The sequence below is a fragment of the Mustela nivalis genome (genome assembly GCF_964662115.1).
Source record: "Mustela nivalis genome assembly, chromosome: 11".
Taxonomy (NCBI): Eukaryota; Metazoa; Chordata; class Mammalia; order Carnivora; family Mustelidae; genus Mustela; species Mustela nivalis.
The window spans coordinates 56006649-56026958 of record NC_139030.1 but is presented as its reverse complement, the minus strand read 5'-3'; the positions used below and the strand labels follow the sequence as shown (position 1 = coordinate 56026958).

The 20310-nt window shown below is 37.6% G+C and overlaps 1 protein-coding gene and 2 long non-coding RNA genes across 3 annotated transcripts in view; 1 reads left to right on the top strand and 2 right to left on the bottom strand.

Moving 5' to 3' along the window:
• Nucleotides 1-1221: 1221 nt before the first annotated feature.
• LOC309844408 lies at nucleotides 1222-6096 on the bottom strand. The gene is made up of 2 exons (XR_014300666.1): nucleotides 5892-6096; nucleotides 1222-1394 (listed from the first exon to the last, which is right to left on the bottom strand). It is a non-coding gene; the product is annotated as an uncharacterized lncRNA (long non-coding RNA).
• On the top strand, nucleotides 5983-14865 carry LOC309844407. The gene is made up of 4 exons (XR_014300665.1): nucleotides 5983-6114; nucleotides 7810-7866; nucleotides 12855-12958; nucleotides 14522-14865. It is a non-coding gene; the product is annotated as an uncharacterized lncRNA (long non-coding RNA).
• A 1554-nt stretch (nucleotides 14866-16419) lies between these two features.
• IFIH1 (interferon induced with helicase C domain 1) overlaps nucleotides 16420-20310 on the bottom strand; it is a 55839-nt gene continuing 51948 nt past the window's right edge. Inside the window, exons 14-16 of the mRNA XM_082691250.1 lie at nucleotides 17622-17812; nucleotides 17003-17096; nucleotides 16420-16902 (exon numbers count right to left, since the gene is read on the bottom strand). Coding sequence (XP_082547376.1) covers nucleotides 16723-16902; nucleotides 17003-17096; nucleotides 17622-17812 — 465 coding nt within the window. The 3' untranslated portion in view covers nucleotides 16420-16722. The remainder of the gene's footprint in view (nucleotides 16903-17002; nucleotides 17097-17621; nucleotides 17813-20310) is intronic.

Below are 20310 nucleotides of genomic sequence, written 5' to 3'. Positions count from 1 at the left end.
AGCTTTTTTTGTAGTGAGAAATTATCAATCAAAATTATTTACTATTGAACAGAATTGAATTTACATACACTAGAAGTTGGAAAGTGGAAGAGGGTGAAGAAACACAAAGAGAAGGGCAGGGAAACTTCCGCCCTCATCTCACAAAGCAAGCAGTTGAGAGATCTCATCTTGGATGACCAGAATAAGAATTGTAGTACACATAACAGGTTTTGCCGTGTACCTCCAAATAGTATTGAGGACACATTGTAGGAGAGGAATATTTACAGTAGTAGAAATATAGAGCCATATGATTTTTCATATAATTTCAGAAGTTTAAGAAATACGTCTGTGAATTCATAGGATGGATACTAGCAGGTCTACTCCACTAAATAGTCTGATATAGTGGGTGACATCTGTTCTCAGTATCTTCACCCCTTTTTTGGAACATTTGTTCCCTGGCATAATAGAAAAGAATGGATAAAGGGCAAAAATAGTTTTTTATACAGATTATAAAAATGTAAAACAAATATTATTAGAAATTTATAAAGTAGGGGCTGTTGGTGACTCGATCGGTTAAGACTCGACTTTTTTTTTTTTTAAAGGCTTTTGGTGTCTTTATTTTCTTTGTTTTCTGATTTTTTTTCTTTTTCTTTTATCTTCTTTTATTCCTTTTCTTTTTGTTATGTAAGGACTTCGACTCCTGATTTTGGCTTGGGTCATGATTTTGGGGCCCTGGGACTGAACCCCATTCAGGCTCCATGCTCAGTGTGGAAGTCTGCTTGTCCCTCTCCCTCTGCTCCTCCTCACTCTCTCACATAAGTAAATAAATAAATAACATCTTAAAAAAGAAATTTATAAAGTAATATAAAATTTTACTAGATATCAAAGAAATGCAAAATAAAATTTAAAAATGGGATATTTTTCATTTAATGCATTGGCAAGGATTTAAAAATGGCAGCACAGCCTCTCTCAATCATCTGATAGTAGAAGAAATTTCATAAACTTTCTGGAGTGCAGTTGAGGAGTAAATATCAAAAATATGCATTCCTTTGGGATAGTGATTCTATTTCTGGTAATGTACTTTAAAGAGGACATTAGATAAGTGTATGAAGTTGCAAATACAAGACTATTGCTGAAACTTAGTTGACAATATTGAGAAACTGAAAACGATCTAAAAACCTGTCCAAAGGGAATTAGACAAAGCCACATGGAACATATCAAGATGAATGATGTAGGTCTACATTTATTGACTTGGAAAGCATCAACAATCCATTGTTTAATATATATGGTATAATCTCATTTTCATGAAGAAGAGACAGGAAGAGTTTATGTAGGTTTATACATAATAGAAATTCTGGAAATACATGCTTCAGAGCATTGGGCTCCCCAGTGGGGTGTGGTGAGCATAGTCTTTCCTGGAAGCAGAAAAGGAGAGCATTATCTATAACATATTTATAAACAGTAATAAAAGCCACTAAAATTGGTCTGCTTTTTTATTGCCACTGTGTCCAGTAATTCTAAACAATTTTAGTGATAAAATATTCCTTCATCCTGAAGCAGACCGCTGCACTTCCAGGATACCCCATACTTGGTATGCCTTTCCATCATGAGACTGTGAGAGACCTGAGCTAAAATCAAGAGTAGGAGGTTTAACCTACTGAGTGCCCAGGCACCCCAGATTTTAAAAACAGTGAAGGAGCTGGAAGTGGATACAGAACTCTCAGTAGCACACCTCATGTCACATCATTCAGGAACTCACCTACAGCTATCCTGAGTAAGACCAGTTCTTTTAGGTTTTCAAGAGATAAATCCTATGTTATCACAAAAAAATCACTGGCCTTGACCTTGATCTATAAAGTCTTAAACCTACACATAAATTTTTTTTATGTGTCTAGTAGATGGTATCAGGAAGGATGATAGCAGTGATTTATGGATGAGAAAATAAGAAAGACATTACCAACAAGGACTGAAGTTCCCATTCAACTGTTTTCTTCTCAGTGAGTGTGAATCACTCATTCAGAATTGACTCCCCTCAATCTCCAGGTGTTTTTTAGTTTACCTGTCTTTTTTCCCATAGATTTTCTACTTTCCAATATCCTATAGCCTGGATATATGTGTGTATTCTCTCTACTGTTTATTCCTCTTTCACTTTCAATAGCTCCATTTTGGTTTATTTCACTAATTTATCTTAAGGATATAGGAGCAATTCTTTGGATAAAATAGTGCTTAAAAATATTGCTGTCTAAATGAATGAATGGATGAATGAATGAATGGTAGATACAGATGATATGGAGCTCACCTACTGCTCATAGTGGGTCCAGGCTAGATAATGCTCAAGGAGAACATCTCTAGGTGTGACCAGTAAAGGGTCAAGCTCATTATTGCTAAACAATCAGATATTAACCATTGTTATTTAACAATGGTCATTTAATCCTTATGCTACTGCTTAAGCATGCCTTTCAGTTTTGGTCATTATAACATGGAGAATTAGTAATAAGAGACTTTACTGCAGCAATTCAGTCATTTTTTCCTGAGAACTGAGGAAAGATTAATGGCTCTTTATGAGAAGTATCTGTTTTATGGATTAGTAAAGTAGAAATTAGTACAATTCCATGTCTACTTCTTTTTGACATTCTAGTTAGTGAAATTTCAAAGAACATGTAATCTAATCAGTATTGCATTCCACTCTGATAATTTTTCCAGTAACTTGTAGTTTAAAACACACACACACACACACACACACACACACACACACACAGACACACACACACACACGCCCATGCCAGAATTGTTGGCCTATATTTTGACAAGTGATTTGCCATGTGCTCAGTGAACGGCTTGCCATCACAAAATTTGAATGGCAAAGCTAAACTGATGTAGGCAAGGAGTTGTATACGTGCCCGTGGGCTCTGAAAAGCCTGGGGGGCTGTCTGGACCCTCAGATGTCTCCTCATCCAGGTTCACACTGACGAACCATCACAAACGAGGGAGCTGTAAAGAAGGATGAAGGGCGCAGTGGGCAAGAGAAAGGAAGAGCACAAGAGGCTGGATTCTGTGAAAACCGCAAAAGCTATTCAGGCATTAATTTATTGTCCCACAACATGAGGCCACAAAAACTGGTTAGAGTGAGGCATGAGCTCAAACGCATAATTTCTCTCCTGATGAATACCGAAGGCTAAAGAAACTTCTATGATACCAAGGTAGGCTCTTTAATTCTTTAGTAACCTCATTCTTACTGTCGCAGGAAAAAGGAGCAACATTCCCTTCGCCCATGTAAACCTCCATCTACTAACGGAAGGCAAAAGAAAAGCCCCTTTGCTGAATGCAGTGGGTCATGCTTGACTGCAAGGAGGCTTGCTCTAGTTTTGCTTTTAATTAACTAAGAGAAATAGCCGATGTGTATTATTATATACTCTCAAATGGATTTTCAGGGCCTGAAATATTGCATATACCAGAATCTTCTTACCACTGTGATTCTCACAATTTGTACTTCACTAAATGTGACGTCCCTTCTTTGAAAAACCTCTAGTCATTGACCTCTCGGTGCTGTGTATTGAGTATCACCATAGTGTCAAAACTAATATTTCACTGAAACACAGAAACTTCCATGGCTTTAGTATTTCTAACATAGCTATATCTTAGTTATAGACACAATAAAAATACTCAAGAGAAAAACATATTTTCTAGGATACTTTAGGAGAATACCCATCTGCTCTATAATTCTTTTCTACCACCCCTCTGAATTTTACCAAGACCAAAGAGGCAGCATGATTTTTGAAGAAAAGAAATATTGCCTATCTTTTGTAATATTTTACCTAACCTTCTAACTTTAATGTACAGTAAAGTTTTTCTGGAAACAGTTTTTCTGGAACACAAAGCACTTTAATCATTATATTGCTACAGTCTGTGTAACAATTAACTAGTAGAATACTTCATTTATCAAACAAGTCACAAGAAAATTCATTAAGAGACCAAATAAGATGGAGAATCAATGTCTCCTAACTTTCAATTCACATCTAAGAACTTATGACCACATCTTACTTATGGGACTTACAATGTAAGGGAAATAATGGGAATGATGGCTTCCTTCTTCCACATTCGTGGGATATAATGGTTTTACCTATAACAATAATCAACTCATTATGATTTTAAGGTCTAGAACAGAACCATCAGCCATACTGTACAGAATGATTTGTCATTAAACTAATGAATGAATAAGCATGTGTGTGTGTGTGTGTGTGTGTGTGTGTGTGTGTGTGGAAGGCTGAAGTAGAAATAGTAAAAACCAACATCTCCCAGGAAAATAATCTCAGGTACTTGAGAATCAAAGATCTTAAGGTGGTAGACCTTTTAAGACGAGGGCGAATCTAGATTTCTCTCTTCAACAGGATTAATTTTCCCCTTCTTACATTTCAACCCAATGAGGATTAATCCCATTTTTTACCATACCTTTTACTCAGTTGTCAGTTTTATCTCTGTGTAAGACGTGATATGGGAAAAGAAAGATAATGAGACTGAACAGACATGAAAGAGAGGGTCAGAGAGAGCTCTGGCCTTGTTCACATGTGGGGAGGTAGATTTATAATGCACAGAAATGAACCACTGACTCCTGCTTTTCCCTCTTCTCCCTTCAAATACTGTCTATAATTTTGCTTTGGTAGAAGAGAGGATACTTTATATTCTTTCTTGATGGAAAGAGGTCTTAAGGTAGAGAGATGCAAGCAGGGTTTAGTTTGTGGATGGGTTGGGGGTGGAAAGAAGTTACTCTCAAGAGACAACACCTGTAGGGAGGGGAAGAAGGCAGGATGGGGCGGAGAGAGACACTGACCTGTGGAACTATTGCAAGGGAAGCCTAGTCTACTCGGGAGTTGAGAGGGCCCTTCAGAGCTTTTCCAAGTGGAGAAAAGGGGGACAGGCTTGTGTCTCCTCATTGGTCTGTGATTTGGCGTCAGGCCACTGCCAAGAAGACATAATCCTTGGGAAGGCAGCTCCCCATAGCTTAGGGTAATAGCTAGGGAGGGAGGCAGCCATATTCCCAAGCCCAGGGGGATGAGTACCCTGGCCCTGAAGAGGGGATCTGGGCAGAGAACCATGTGTTTATTATGTATTTATTATGTTCTCTCACAAGTAATTGTTTTCATCAGATAGAAAGATAGGCATGGCTGCAGAGATAAGAAGACATTGGAGAATTAAAAGAAAATAAGAGAATTCAAAGTTAGCTAGTAATTTGCAAGAAGAAATTGGAATTTCATGTTTAAATGACATTTTTCTTTACATCTGTCTTAAAAATTAGAATTGCTCTATTCATCAGGGTGCCTACTAACCACGTGTCTATTGAGCACTTGAAAACATGGCAAGTCCAAATTGAGATATGCTAAAAGCATAAGATACACACCGAATTTGAGGAGGCTTGATAGGAAAAAAGATATGAAATATCTTATCAGCAATTTTTATATTGGTGACATGTCAATGTAATACTTTAACTGTATTGGGTTAAGATATGTTGTTAAAATTAATTTCATCTGTTTCTTTCAACTTTCTTAACTTAACTATTGACAAACTTTAAATTAGTTATGTGTTTTTCCTATTTTGCATTGCACAGAGCTGGTCTAGACTAATCTTCAAGTTTGACAGAGGGGTCATTATCCCAGGCGCAGCCTAAGACAGAGTATTATCGGAAAGGGCCACAGAATGATGAGTTCAGAAACCTCCGCATTCTCAGAAACTCACTTCCCTGGCCTTTCTAGAATGGCCAATGCCAAAGCACCTTATTTAATTCTTGAGAGGCCAAGACAACACCTGGGTCTATAACCAGTTCGTCCCCATTGGTAGAGTGAGAATCGATATAGGAAGTAGCCATCCCTCTTGAGAACCAGAGCCTCTGGGAGGTAAAAAGTGCTTGCTTTACTCACAAAGGGGAGATTCTGACTCATTTAAAACCCTTTCTTCAGGACACGGAATTGTATCCACCACAACTCAGTGATTAATGTGGGTGCATTAGAAAACAGCTGGAGCCTCGGAAGCCAGGTCTTGGGCGTAGTAAAATAGTCCCTCCATTTGCCGGGAATGTGACCCGCATGCGGCCCTCGATGACGATCAAGCAGAAGCGTGAGTCATAATGAAAGCAAAAAGAAGGTAACATAAAGAAATTACTTGTAATTTGTTTCTATCACCAACTGTGCTGTACTTTTTTATTTGTTCTGTTTATTGCCATCAGTTCCATACCAGCCACGATTTTTTCAGCTCGTGATTTTATTTCAACATCACCCAGCTTCGCTCATTGCTTCCACTCGCACTGCCAGTAACCAAGGCCAGATGTTCATCACCTCAGACTCAAAGGCTCCAGCTTCCTCCCAGTTTTTCTATCTTTAATATGATTTAGCGTGGTAGCCCTTTGCAGATCGTCTCTTCTACAACATATTGCTCTACTGCTCAAATAGCTAGAATGACTTCATATTGGTTACCCAGTCAAGCCCGGATTCACTTGGGTATTCCGATAGATGTACAAAACATGTTTTCTTCTTCCTTCTTCTTTATTACCTGCACTTAAAATGCACTTCCTACTCTTCTTCCCTTTGAAATTATTTTGACAGCTGCCTGGGTGGCTCAGTTGGTAAACCTCTGCCTGTGGCTCAGGTCATGATCCTGGAGTCCTGGAATGGAGCCCTGCATGGGGGCTCCCTGCTCACCTGAGAGCCTATTTCTTCCTCTCCCTCTGCCACTCCCCTGCTTGTTCTCTCCCCCCCCCCGCCCCCCCCCGTCAACTAAATAAATAAAATCTTTTTAAAAATGGAATTATTATGAAATATGAACATCAAATATATATAAGGCTTTATTCAAATTCCTTACTCACTCTAATTTAGAATTTCTTCTCCATTGATCTCTGACTTTTCTGAATTCTATAATACCTATAATTTGTATACTACATGATTACTGTATGTTCATATCTTTTTTCTGATTACTTTGTGTCTATAATCATTGAACTCTCAACCAATTAGTTAGCTCCCTAAGATCAGAGATTACATCTTATTCTTCAAATCAGAAAAAATAAATTAATATTTACTGAATGTTTTCTTCCTATCAGTCACTGTAAAATGTGTTTAACATTTGTTATCTGGAATTCTCTGTAGCCAGTTTTCCTTGTGTGTGTGCTTTCCCTTTATTGTTTCCATGTTGCCCTGCCAGATTGCCCTGATGCCAAATACTCCAACTGAAGTAGGGAAGTAGCAGATTTACTGGTGCTTTGGGACAATGATGGTGGAATTTCCACTGGTAATTTCTACTTGGGCTGTAGCCTCCTGCCTTGCTCCTGGAATTTCCTCTCACTTTAAAATTTTCTTCCTTTCTCTCTAGCTCCTTCTAACTGATCTTGTTTTATGCAAAAACAGTTTAGCTATTTCTTTGATTCATTTACAAATGGAGCTATAAGGAGGTCTCATTTTCAAAAATAATCACACACATTAGGGGGCTTCTAAAACAAAGATTGGTCTCTTTCTCTGAGAGGTATTCTGAGAGTGTTAAGTCATTACAAAAATCTATTATACAGACATTTTCTCATTTAATCCTCTCAATAATCCATTACATAGTCTTTCATAAAATATAGGAATTTGTGGTTCAGCTATTGGCATTATAAAACTGATTTGTTTGGATTTAGGAAATCAAAGTATCTAGTTATGAAATATATTCTGTCTTGTTTCTAAGTTGTTTGGTTAGAGAATCGGTCAGATGCATTTGAGTCATTTCCTGTGTGAAATACAATGTTTATACATAAGAGTAGCTTGATATTTGAAGATTATAACTTCTTGCAAACTAACTCTCATATTTCTTTAGATATGATTCCATGAGGGAGTCCAGTCCAGTGGAGAGACCACAGAGCAATTTGAACAGGTAAAATTTAATATAAATAATTATTAACTATAATGGGATTTGAGTAACAGAATAAACTAATAAATAAAAATAACTCTATAGAATACAGAAATAGGGGCTCCTGGGTGGCTTAGATGGTTAAACATCTGCCTTCTGCTCAGGTCATGATTCTGGGGTCTTGGGATCGAGTCCTGCATTGGACTCCTTGCTCAGCAGGGGGTCTGCCTCTCCCTCTCCCTCTGCCTGCCACTCCCCCTGCTTGTGGTTCCCTCTCTGTCAAATAAATAAATCAAATCTTAAAAAAAAAAAAAAAAGAAAGAAAAGAATAGCAGAGATATGAAGCAGCCACTTCCCTTGTGCTTGGGATAGACAACCCAACGCTGAGATTCAGAAGTTATTGGAAAGAGCAGCCATAAGATATTGAAAGTTAAGAATTTGCCAAGGTGCCACTGGAACTTGCTGGAAGTCTGACTTCTGGAGCTTGCTGGAAATGTGCCAACTGGGTCCCAGGGAAGGGTGTTCATAGGAGTGTTCATGGAGACACTGTACACAAAGTCAAGGAGATGCAGAGGCTGGCCACTGAGTACAGCTGGCTGCCATACAAGGCCCTGGTGCTGGAGAAAGCCCCGTGTGCCACAGAAACCGGATGCTGGAAAAGCCACCTACACTTGCAGAAGCTTGCCACGCACGCGCACCAGAACCAGGAAGCAAAACCCTTTCTTTCTGCATTGTTTCTCCAGCACGCAAAGTTTAATGTCAAATGGCAAAGCAAAAATACTCCAAGGGTCCAGATGCATGTTTAGGGATCAGGTAAAAAAGTTGAATTTGGAGATGGCAGATAATAAATTGATAACAAAAAAATTACATTCACAAAATATTCCCCACTTTCTTGTATACTTCTAAGGCAGAAAACACCATTTGTGGTTCAGGCATTTATAAAGCCTAGGATAAATGAACAGAGAGAGGAAAAGAAATGAGCAAGTAAGATCATGTTGATTTACATTATACAAGGAAGAGTCTGAGGAAAGAGTAGGGGAAATTAAAAAAAAAAAAGAATACAGGAAGACTTCAAGAAGATAATTTTGAGATTTGAAGAGATATTGATATTGGGTTTCTTCCAAATACAACCCTGTGTTGAGAGAAGTCACAAACAGGAACAGCTTTATTTGGGGAACCATAACATTTTAAAGCTTTTTGAGTCCTTCAGACTTTTAAACCTCCTGATTATTTTTCTTTAACATATTGAAGATTAAATACAACAGAACTTGGTCTAATATCCTGCACGTAAGTATTTACTAAATCTTTGGTGCTATATTTATTATTTATTAATCAGCCAGTCCTGATGCTGCACAGTAATCCTCTTACTTAGTTTCTAATTAGTCATTTTCCATTCATCAAAGCATGTTGGAACTCCTGACTGCTTTCCTTAAGTTCTCATGTCCATCCTCAAATCTAAAGCCCAACTCAGAGGCGTCTAGGTGGCTCAGTGGGTTAAGGCCTCTGCCTTCGGCTCAGATCATGGTCTCAAAGTCCTGGGATCGAGCCCCACATCAGGCTCTCTGCTCAGCGGGGAGCCTGCTTTCTCCTCTCTCTCTGCCTGCCTCTCTGACTACTTCTGATCTGTCAAATAAATAAATAAAAATCTTTAAAAAAAAAAAATAAAGCCCAACTCAGCTGATAGTCTAGTGGCTGATGCTGGTAGAAAAACATCACCAGCCTTCTACCTCTGTGCCTTTCCACTCCGTCTTTTATTCATATTTATTTTTCCTGCTTCAACAGCAGCAGAAACATCTATCCTTCTACCTAATCTTCATCCTTTCCTTTCCTCTTGATTTCATGCTCTTCCTTCTTCCTATGCCTATTGTGGCAACAGTTATGCCCTCCTCTCTCTGAGTTTTGAATTTCTCCCTGTTTCTTGGCTCTTGCTCCTCAGTCTGTAAACACGCTTAAAACTTTGGACTCCCTTTCAAAATTTTCTCATTTTTTTCTGTCTCTTTTTCACAGTACTCACTTAAAGATCTTCTATACTTACTGCATCCATTTCTTCACCTCCTCAAATTCACTCTTTGTTGAAGACTGTCTGCCAGGCCTGCTTGGTAGATGCTTTCCTTAGCCTAATCACATAGTGTAGTCAAACTGAGCACTCATTATAGAGCATATTTTAAACCTTTTTAAAAAGTACCCTAATCTCTGGATATTGTCAATGAAGATGGATGTGATACCAACTATCCATCCGTCCATCTGTCCCAAACCAAACAATGATTTTCTAAGGATTCTTTTTCCTCAGATGGTTCCTCAGAGGATGACTGCTGGGCCAGTGCTAAGGCTTTTGTCTGGGAGAATGTTGGAAAAATAAGACTGAGTCTCAAGACATCTCTTGATCATCCATCTTGGATGTGACCAGAATACAATCATTCCACACTCCCACCTCTGGCTCCACCTAGAAAAGTCTTAACCTCTCCTCATGACTGAAGTGGGCATCCCTTTTTTTTTTTTTTTTTTCTTTTACAAAGATTTTATTTCTTTATTTGTCAGAAAGAAAGAGAGTACAAGCAGTAGGAGCAGGAGACAGAGAGAGAAGCAGCCTCCCTGCTGAGCAAGGAGACCAATGTGGGGCTTGATCCCAGAACCTTAGGATCAAAGGCAGACACCTAACCTGCTAAGCCACCCAGGAGTCCTAGAAGCTGGAATTCCTTTTTCACTAGTTTATTTCTATCTCACACCCTTATAGTGGAGCTGAACCTTATTGAGACTAGTTAACTATTTTATAATTTATTTGGGTAAATAAAGCTTAGTCATATTTTAAATCCAATGGCATGTTTATCTGTAAGATATTTCAAACTTATACACTTCAAATAAAAAGTGTTTTATTCTAAACATAGTTAAAACCACTTTTCCTTTTCTAACCATATTTGATGGTAAAATTCTCTTTTATGGATTGTCAGGTATTCTCCATTTTCTTATATCTAGGTATTATCCACCCTCAACTCTCCCACCCCTGAGATGAGAAAACTCTAAAAAGCACTTTGAAAAATCTCCTGGACATGACACAATCCAATGCAATCTTCTGTCTTCCCTCTCTCTGGGGAGTAATTCTCTCCTTCCCTTCCCAGCCTCCCACACTGATACTTGTGAACATGGCTAACCCTGTAAGTGAATCCTAAAAGCAAGACCTTATTTTACTCATTATTGAGTAAAAGATCTTCACTATTAGGTAAAAAATCTCGTGGGCAAGATCCTTATTTTACTTAATACAGTCTAAAATATAGTACCTTATAATTAGCAGGACTTAAAAATATTTATGAATAGAAAAATAATTGGTTGTTTATTAGATAAATGACTATCCCTCAGGTAAATTTGTTTTTCCTTCTTAGTTTTTATTCTTTGCCTATGTGCTATAGTGTGACTATCTCCTTAATTTCTTTGCTTCTATTTCATTTGGCTTCTATTGATTACTTCTTTACCTTCATTGTAACTTCTTTTTCGTCTCCCGCATGGAACACAACATTTTACATGGAATGACATGTTTTAGTTTGTTTCTTGAAGTTATTTGAGTTTTGCATTTTATCCCAAAATAAAGGAGTGATGAAAATAAAACACTGAACTAAGCTGCCTGTTAAAAACTTTAGGGCCTAACTGATCTTTCTCCTGAGGTTAGTAGCTTTCAATAGGAAAAATCATATAGTCTAGTTAAACCATACAGTTTAATTATTTTATATATATATGTTTATATATGTTTTATATATATATTTAATTATTTTATACACACACACACACACACACACACACACACCATATAGTCTAATTAAACACAAGAAACATCATTCTTAGAGAAAGATTTGGGATATGCTTGTCATATCTCTTGTCATGAGATAAATCCTTGAAAGTTGCAATTTTAAACCCAACAGGTTATCACAATTATTAGAATAAACTGTGTAAAGTACAGTTGTGAAATTACAAACATGTATAAAATGCTAAGAAAATAAGTAAATTTAACAGTGGGAACATTGGTGTGGTACTGAGTTGATATTGGTCTCAGGTGGGCAACCCTGTCCAAAATAACATAACACTGCATCGGTTGTTTTGGTCATGTTAGTACTATACAAATCCTTTCAGCTTGATGAATTATGATCATTTTATGGCCTGTTAAGGGATTCAAAATGAACGAACTAACCATCCAGCAGTCCACTCATCCTATGTGTTTACAATAAAATGCAAACACATTAATAAGAGACAGCCGAAGACAGGGTTTGAAGGAAATATTTAAGTTGAAAAAAATGCTCCTCTTTGGTTCAGTATTATTTTATATAACGACCGAATTAAACACCTACATTTCTTTTGTAAGTGTCAACATCAAGGCCATTTATGAAATCATTATGTAAAAAAATATATATACTTCGTCCAATATATTCAAGTGAAATAGTGCCCCAAATATATTCTGACAACTGGATGGCTAAATATTACTTCCTATAATCCTGTTTCTCTTCCCAAGGCCCCACGTAGGATTTGGCCTTTAATTTGGATTTAAAATTTATGAACTAATAGGGCTCACAGCCAATTTCTTCTTCAAATGAGATGCTTATGGGATGATTAATTTCATGTAAAGAGGAATTTGGTAATACTCCATGTGGAAAATATCTAAAAATTACCAAAAAAATGTCTGCAATGCTTTCCATCTGTATTTCCTATTTTCTAACCTATGACCTGAGTAAAAAGTTTAATGATTTAGAAACAAATAAAAGACAATCACCATTTGTGTGAGACAGAAATTACTCTTGACATCCTACAACCCAATCTCTCTCCCTCTCTCTATCTCTCTCTCACTCTTTTTCATGCAATTGTTGACCAGGTCAGTATAACAAGATTGTCACATTATTCTTTAAGGTAAAGACAGAATCTAATTAAAATTATAGCTACATAATAGACCTAGTTAAGTCCTATAACCACTTAGTAAATACATGTTGATCTTTTTATTTACATTGATACCTATTTTTCTGCCCTGCCCATAGTTCTGGACATTAAATCTTCCTTCTGTTGACACAGAATAGCGTATTCATAGCCATCTTGATCCATTACAGCCATCACTTCTTGGGATAAGCCCTCTAGGCTAAAGGTATGTATCCTATTTAATATCAAACATAGGTCTAAAGTTAACTATTTTTATGCTATGCTTACAGCTGCTCTATTACAACTGCTGCTGCTTTTCTGGTCTAAACATTAATTCCTACTAATTGCCAAATGATAGGTATGTTCCATGCAATATGTGAATTCTTATGGCAGTCCCTCAAGGTTGTTGATATTAATTCCCTGTAGTCTCAGAGAGATTAAGTGACTTGCCCAAGTCACAAACCTACCAAGGACCCAAACCCAATTATGTCTCAGTCCAGGCTCTCCCTATAAAAACAAAGACGAAAAATTGTATATCTAGTATGACAAATAAAGGAGAAATTCACAAACTGGAAGAGACCGAAGAAGCTTATAGTGATCTCAAATTAACTTCATAACTCTTTGAAGGAAATAAAATAATTGTCTTTTTCTTTCTTGCTTTGACTAATGTAATCATTTATCAGGTTTTGGAAATAAGTACTTTGTTATGCTTAGGGTGAGTGAAGTTACTTCCCCTGCATGTTCTCTCCATTCTAATTCTAAAAATGTGAACTGTGCTGCATTCTGGGAAGTGCCATACGGGTTTCATCTTTGAGGAATATAAAGGATGTCTGCTGGAAAGAAGGCAAAGAAAGGCTTCCAACCATGTGTAAAGACACACTGTTGAGAAAGGATCAGGTGCCCAGAAGACAACTGTGGCAACATCATTGGGCAGGAAGCATCAATAATACAGAGATAATGGGGCGTCTGGGTGGCTCAGTGGATTAAGCCTCTGCCTTCGACTCAGATCATGATCCCAGGGTCCTGGGATCAGGCCCTGCATGTGGCTCTCTGCTCAGTGGGGAGCTCATTTCCCTCTCTCTCTCTCTGCCTACTTGTGATATCTGTCAAATAAATCAAATCTTTAAAAAAAATACAGAAATACTATATAATATACAGAACAAATACCAATAAGCACTTTACTCGGGTTGAACATTGCTACTATTTTCTCACTCTTTATTGTTCTTAACCATCAGCACGTAAGTGTGTTCGAGTTTTTCCCATCTGAAAAGCAACAATGATGGGAAACTTTCAATCCTCTTTGGCTTTATGTTCAAGTGAATTGAAAACACCACCAGAAGTCTTCTTTTCCCTCAGGCCTAACACTCTGATATATTAATTTACAGATGGAAAAATATTCACCTCTCTTACAATGTTTTATGCTTTCAACATCTGCTTGTGACATGCACTCACAGTCTTTTGGAAAACCACTTCTTACTCATTTAGATACTGCCTCAAAGCTTTACATGCAAGATGTCTGTATAAACTGTAAATTATTGTGTTTTAATTTCATATGGCCTGCCATGACCTCAAACTCTTGGTATAAAACCTTTACAGTCTCCCATCCCCAAGGTTGACCAATGGTCTACTGGCCTGGAAATGTCTGTTGTTCTAAAATTTCCTGACACTTCCAGGCTTTTCAAACCTGCCTTGAAATGCATGACTCCAACCAACATACCTATCCTGGGAGACCCCTGCAATGCCCTTTAGCAGATATGAGCTACTTTCGAATGTGTGATGTGCTTGACAGGTATGTAGCCCATGGCTGATATTACCAGAAGTCATTAGACAAGGCCTGCAAATGAAAGCAGCAGCCGGGGAGCCAGAAGCATGGACCAGGGTGATGCTGAAGTTGGAAGGGACTTTTGACACCACTTAATCCAACTGCTCATTTTCCAGGAGAAGAAACACAGGACCTGTGTGAGTTGAGTTGCCCAAAGTGCGCCAACCAACTGAAGGTTTTGTAGGGACTAAAACTAGACCTTACAACTCCAAGCTGATGCCAATATTTCAAGACTATATTCTGTAAATCATCCCCGAGTATTAGAAGTATTAAACTGTTCAGTGACGCTCAATAAAAAATGCTGCAATTATTACCTGTACCACAGTTTGAGTTTTCAGGTATCATCACATGTTAAGTTTTATATTATTTGAAACATGTATTTTAAAACTTTGAGGTAGAAATAACACTTCTTTATTTAAAAAAAATTACTGGAAAACACAGATGAAAAAACCTGATATTTGTTGACACCTCAAAAACAGTCTACATATGTTACAGTAGTACATTTAGCTATTTTATGCATTTGGTTTTCTGCATAGTTTCCAAAATGTTCTAGAAGACAGCAATACTTTAAATGGAGTCAGCTGGAGTTTTTAGAATTATTTTAAGAAAACCACAATCTTCTTTTGTCCTCTTGCATTCCCAAGAGCTCTGATTGGTTGATATTCATCTTTGCTTGGTTCTTATCAACAAAAGCTAATGTTAGACTGAATTTAACGAACCCATCAAAACCACAGAAGAATTTTCCTTTCACTCCCTCCAACATTTTGTTTCTCTTTAGGCGTAGGAGGTAACACTTTCCATGCGGCAGACCGTCCGACTAAGTGTGGGTTAAAATGGTCAGTTGTGGCTCTGTGTCAGTCATGGGGGTCTTCATGCTAAAAAGAGGCTGCTTGTCTACTGGGAGAATGTTCTGAAGGCTGGGTCCTGTATCCCTCTCCAAATGGCCATAATTATTTGGGAAAAACTGAAAATATCACAGGATAGAGAGCTTATTCTTCTACCTGGGGTTAGGGACAAGTGGAGGTAGATGTTTTCTTTTTATTCTCTAATAATATCTGCTCCTTGCTAAATCTTGGGTGAGCACTAGACATGTCCACTAACACAGGCAATCTTCCTCGAGCATAGTGTGATGTTTATGGAAGGAAAGCTGAAAACTAAACCTTAAGCTACGTGACACTGCTGCTTCATAATACCTTCCCTTTTATGGTTCTTCACATTTTTCAAAGTGCTTTCATATATACACATATATCACTTACTCATAAAAGCTGGACAAGTGGTGTGTGAGGTAGAATGCTAAGATGGCCTCCAAGATTTCTGCCTGTTGATGTATATGCCCTCAAAATCCCCTCACTTTTAGTGTGGGCAGGACCTATAAATATGAAATAGTCACTCCTGTGATTACAGTTAAGATTTTATCTTAGCACACAGAAGAGAGATCGTCCTGCTGACTTTGAAGAAGCAAGTAGTTGTGCTAGAAAAGGCCCTGTGAGCAGACCATATGGTGAGGGCAGCCCTAGTTGCTCAGAGTGATCCCCAATGGACAGCTAAGAAGAAAACAGGAATCTTCATCATCTTCAGCTATAAGGAAATAACAGCCAACGGCCTGAGAGAGCTTGGAAGTGATTCTTCACCCAGTGTCCAGATGAAAACATTACATGCCCCACAACTTGATTTCAGCCTTCTGAGATCCTGTGCAAAGGACCCTGTCCAGGCCTCTGACCTACAGAGCATGTGCAACAATAAAGGGCTGTTGTTTTAAGCCACTAAGTTTGTGGTAATTTGTTGTGTAGCAATAGAAAACTAATAAAAGCCAAGGTAAATAATAATATAACCATTTCACCAATAAGGACACTGGTTCAGAAAGATGAACTGATTTGGTTAATTTTATTTTGAAGATCAATGACAGGACTGATAGCGATACCTTGGATCTTCATTTATGCTCCAGCATTCTTTCCACATACCATAATGCTCCACACCAATGAGTATTACTGGTGGGTATTCTTTACCCCTGCCCATCCACAAGATAGATACTTGAAAGTACATTATATTGTCTTCCTCTACACAGCTCAATGCAGAGTAAAGCAATGATTTTATTCTGGAGTAGTAAAAATATTAATCAGCATCATATTAAATGTTAAGTTGATAATATTTTTAAAGGTTCTCAAATGTCAGTCTTCATCACTAAACAAACAATATTGTGTATAGTCAAGATCAGGAAATGTGATAGGTAATTCTACCCACTTTTTGTACTGTTTCTTTAGCATATTATTTTTGAAAACCACTACAAAATTCTTTATTTTGAGACAAGGCAAATCTAAGCCTTTGTGCACCATCATCGTCCCCCAAGCCTGAAAAATAAAAAAGACAGTGAGAATAAAAATTAAATGCACATTCAATTAAGAATTCCTTTAGGCCAAAATAAAAATAAATCCACAGCAATTTACTCACTTGGCCACAGGTTTTGCAGATAATCTCGCCATTTGTTTGATAGTCTACAAATTTCTTTTGTAGGGCTTTGTTTTCTCTCACAGTATAAAGTTCTCTAAAATTATCAAGAAGTAAAAAAACAAAACAAAACAAAACTCTGAGAATTCACAATGGACAAATATGCATCCTATGGATGCATGCTGTTGGACCAGAAGGTCATCCACAGGCATGCGTATCCCGTGTTTTATTCCTTCTCTCCTTCTGCCCCTGCAGATCATCAGCAGATGCCCCCTTTTGCACACTCCTCTCAAGGGTCACGTTGCCTTTGGTGTCTTCTTCTAAGTCGGTCTATTATTCTAATGAAATTTAAGTTGTCCAAAATTGTGAGAACACATATGACTATACACCAAACTAATGTGCCTTGGATCAAAATGGCTTTGGGTCTTACACATCTCCCTCCCTGCCCCAGTGCAATATTTGAAAAAAAATGACATTTGAAATAGGGATATAATGTGGGGGCTAATGGAGGGGAAGTTCTGAAAAATAATGAGTCTCATTTGTCCTGTTTTGGAAGAACATTCACAATATAACCTACTTCACCTGTTACAGAGAAACCTAAATGGAATCTTCCTGGACTTACTTGAATACTGGTGTCATGTTGACGTGGTGCATCTTCTCTATGACGTGGATATCTTCTCCAGAGCAGGCTAGCTCGCCACAATTCTTGCAGAGGAAGTTTATTAAAGATGGGTTTTCCTTGTAGCACTTTGCAATACTTCTCTTGATTTTCATTTTCTTTTCCATTATACTTTGCATCTGTAATTCTAAAATCTGCATTGAGGAAAAAAAAAAAGTGTTTCTTTTTTTTCACAGTTTGACTGAAGTAATTCTCCTGGAATTCAGAGATCTTAGATAGTTATGAAAATGTACACTTGGCCATAGTCTAGAAATAAAAATAATGAGGTGATTTCCCCTAAAGAATTTCGCATATAATCCTTCCCTGCGATCAAGGAAATGTGGAACCCTCAAGTGTTCTGAAAACAACCTCTTCCATTTTAAACAAGTTCTATTGTGAGAAAATCCTTAGTAATATTCCACAAAAAAAAAAAAAAAAAAAAAAAAAACTTGTCCTCTAAACTCTCTCCCTCACCATTAGTTTTAATTCTGTTTCATAAAATAAGTCTAAACCTTCTCTTACACGGAATCTCTTTGAAGAACAAGCATTGCTATTACATTACCAACAGTCTTCTATTACCTGTGATAAGCCTTCCAGTTTCTTTAAATTCACATATTATAATTTCTAGATCCTTCGCTATCTTAGTTAATCTCTTCTTTACACATTTGTGGCAGAGACTACTAGTTTCCCACCCAGTGTCCATTCTTCCTGGGAACAGAACTATAATTGCATTCTGGGTGGAAATATGCTAGCTAAATGACTACATTTCCAAGCTGGTAATCAACGAGACATAAGATGTTGAACAGAATTTCCAGAATTTGCACTTTTTACCTTTTCCATCTTCCTGACTAAAATGAGCATATGACAGTTGAAATTCAAAAAACTATCTTTGACCTGGATGATGGAAACCAAATACTAAAAGGGCAGAGAAGAGAGAAAGAGAAGAGTCTTGCCTTCCTCACGACATCATGGAGCTATCATATGGATCTAGATAGTCGACTTTTTTTATGAGAGTATGTCCTTAAACCCCTATATTCAAGGCTGTATGGTTAGTGGCACAATTTATTTCATAGCAGAAACAACGTAGAGACACAAAACTTGAGATAGATACTGGCCAGTTCTCACATGTATACAAATTCACAGTAGGAAAATCTGGTTCTTAAGTAATTTGCCTCCAAACCGAACCTCTCTCAGATGGAAAATTTATATTAAATTGTGGAGGAAGCCATTGTTTTCCTGAAGACTATGGGGGAAGTTTTAGTAAATGTAAACTATCAGTGGTGATGAACAAGGCTGAATGGTCCATGCCTGGCTCTCACCTCTGTTTTTAGGCTTTGATTCAAGATAGCCGTATTTAATACAAAAAAGTGAACTAAACCTTGTGAGCAACCCATGGGTCATATGATAATTTAATCGGACAAGTACAAAGACTAATGTCCTGTAAATGATAGTAATGTAAAAGATTAAAGTATTCTGTTTCCTAAAAGTTTAATTAGGTTGTTCTTGTAAGATATTTATAATTCGGTGGGCTGATAAAAGATGATTTGACATAGTACCACATACATGGAGGGCAATCAAGGAACACCTATAGGTCTGACAGGAAAAATAAAAATAAATCTAAGGTTAATATATGGGGAGTCAGCCAGGACACCAGGAACTAAAGGATTAGTTCAAAAATAGTAAAGAATATGAAACAATCAGAGGGGCAAAAATACATTACAAAACTTAAATATCCAGGAGGCACAGCGGCAGTCAGTCAAAGTCTAAATAAAGCGTAATGACATGGGAAAATTTGCTGAGTCATTGTTAGGGAAAATGCTTCAAATCTTCACATTATTTCTAGTAGTCTGGTTTAGAGGCTTTTGGTTAGGTACAGATTCTGTATATGACATGGAAAACAGACCTCCTCTTCTGTGTCAGTGCTCACCATTTATTAGCAGCTACCTGAAAATTGTGTTGAGAAGGATTCTTAACTCAGAAGAAGGATGTGCTGGGACCTAGTAGCAAAGTCTACTGCAGCAATGTCTGCCTAGGGAGCCACACAGATTAGTAGTGGAATGTGCCCCTGCATCATTGCCGTCCCTGCTCTCAGTCTGTCAGGGTGGAGTAGCTTTCGGAGGGCGGGTCTCTTAGCCAAAGGAAACCTAAGAAGGTAAGTGATTTGGCGCCCCCAGTGACACTGTACTTACTGTAGACATAATCTGGAAAATTTTGACCCATAAACTCTGGAGATGGCCTAGAGTATATCCAAAACACCTGGTCTCAAAATATCAATCTCTGAAAATATCCACTTGATTAACTTTCCAGCGACATTATTTGGCCACAGATGTTTGATTTGACATTACCAACTGTTTGGTTTGCCTTATATTTAAAGGGGTTTTAAAATATAAGTTTGTGTAGAAACCTGGCCAGGAAACCTTGGAGTTGGTTATAGCAATGCACACCAATTTAAAAGCATCCCTTTCGTGAAACTCTATTTAGGGTAGAGCCAATTCCAATGTTAAGAAACTAACATTCACACCCATATGCAAGGGTGTGAATTTTCTTCTAAATGGATTGTTTGCTATTATAGTAGTTACAGTCTTTAATTCAGTGGTATGGGGGATTTCCTGAAATATTGTAGAAATGCATTCTTCCCTCACTACATTCCTCT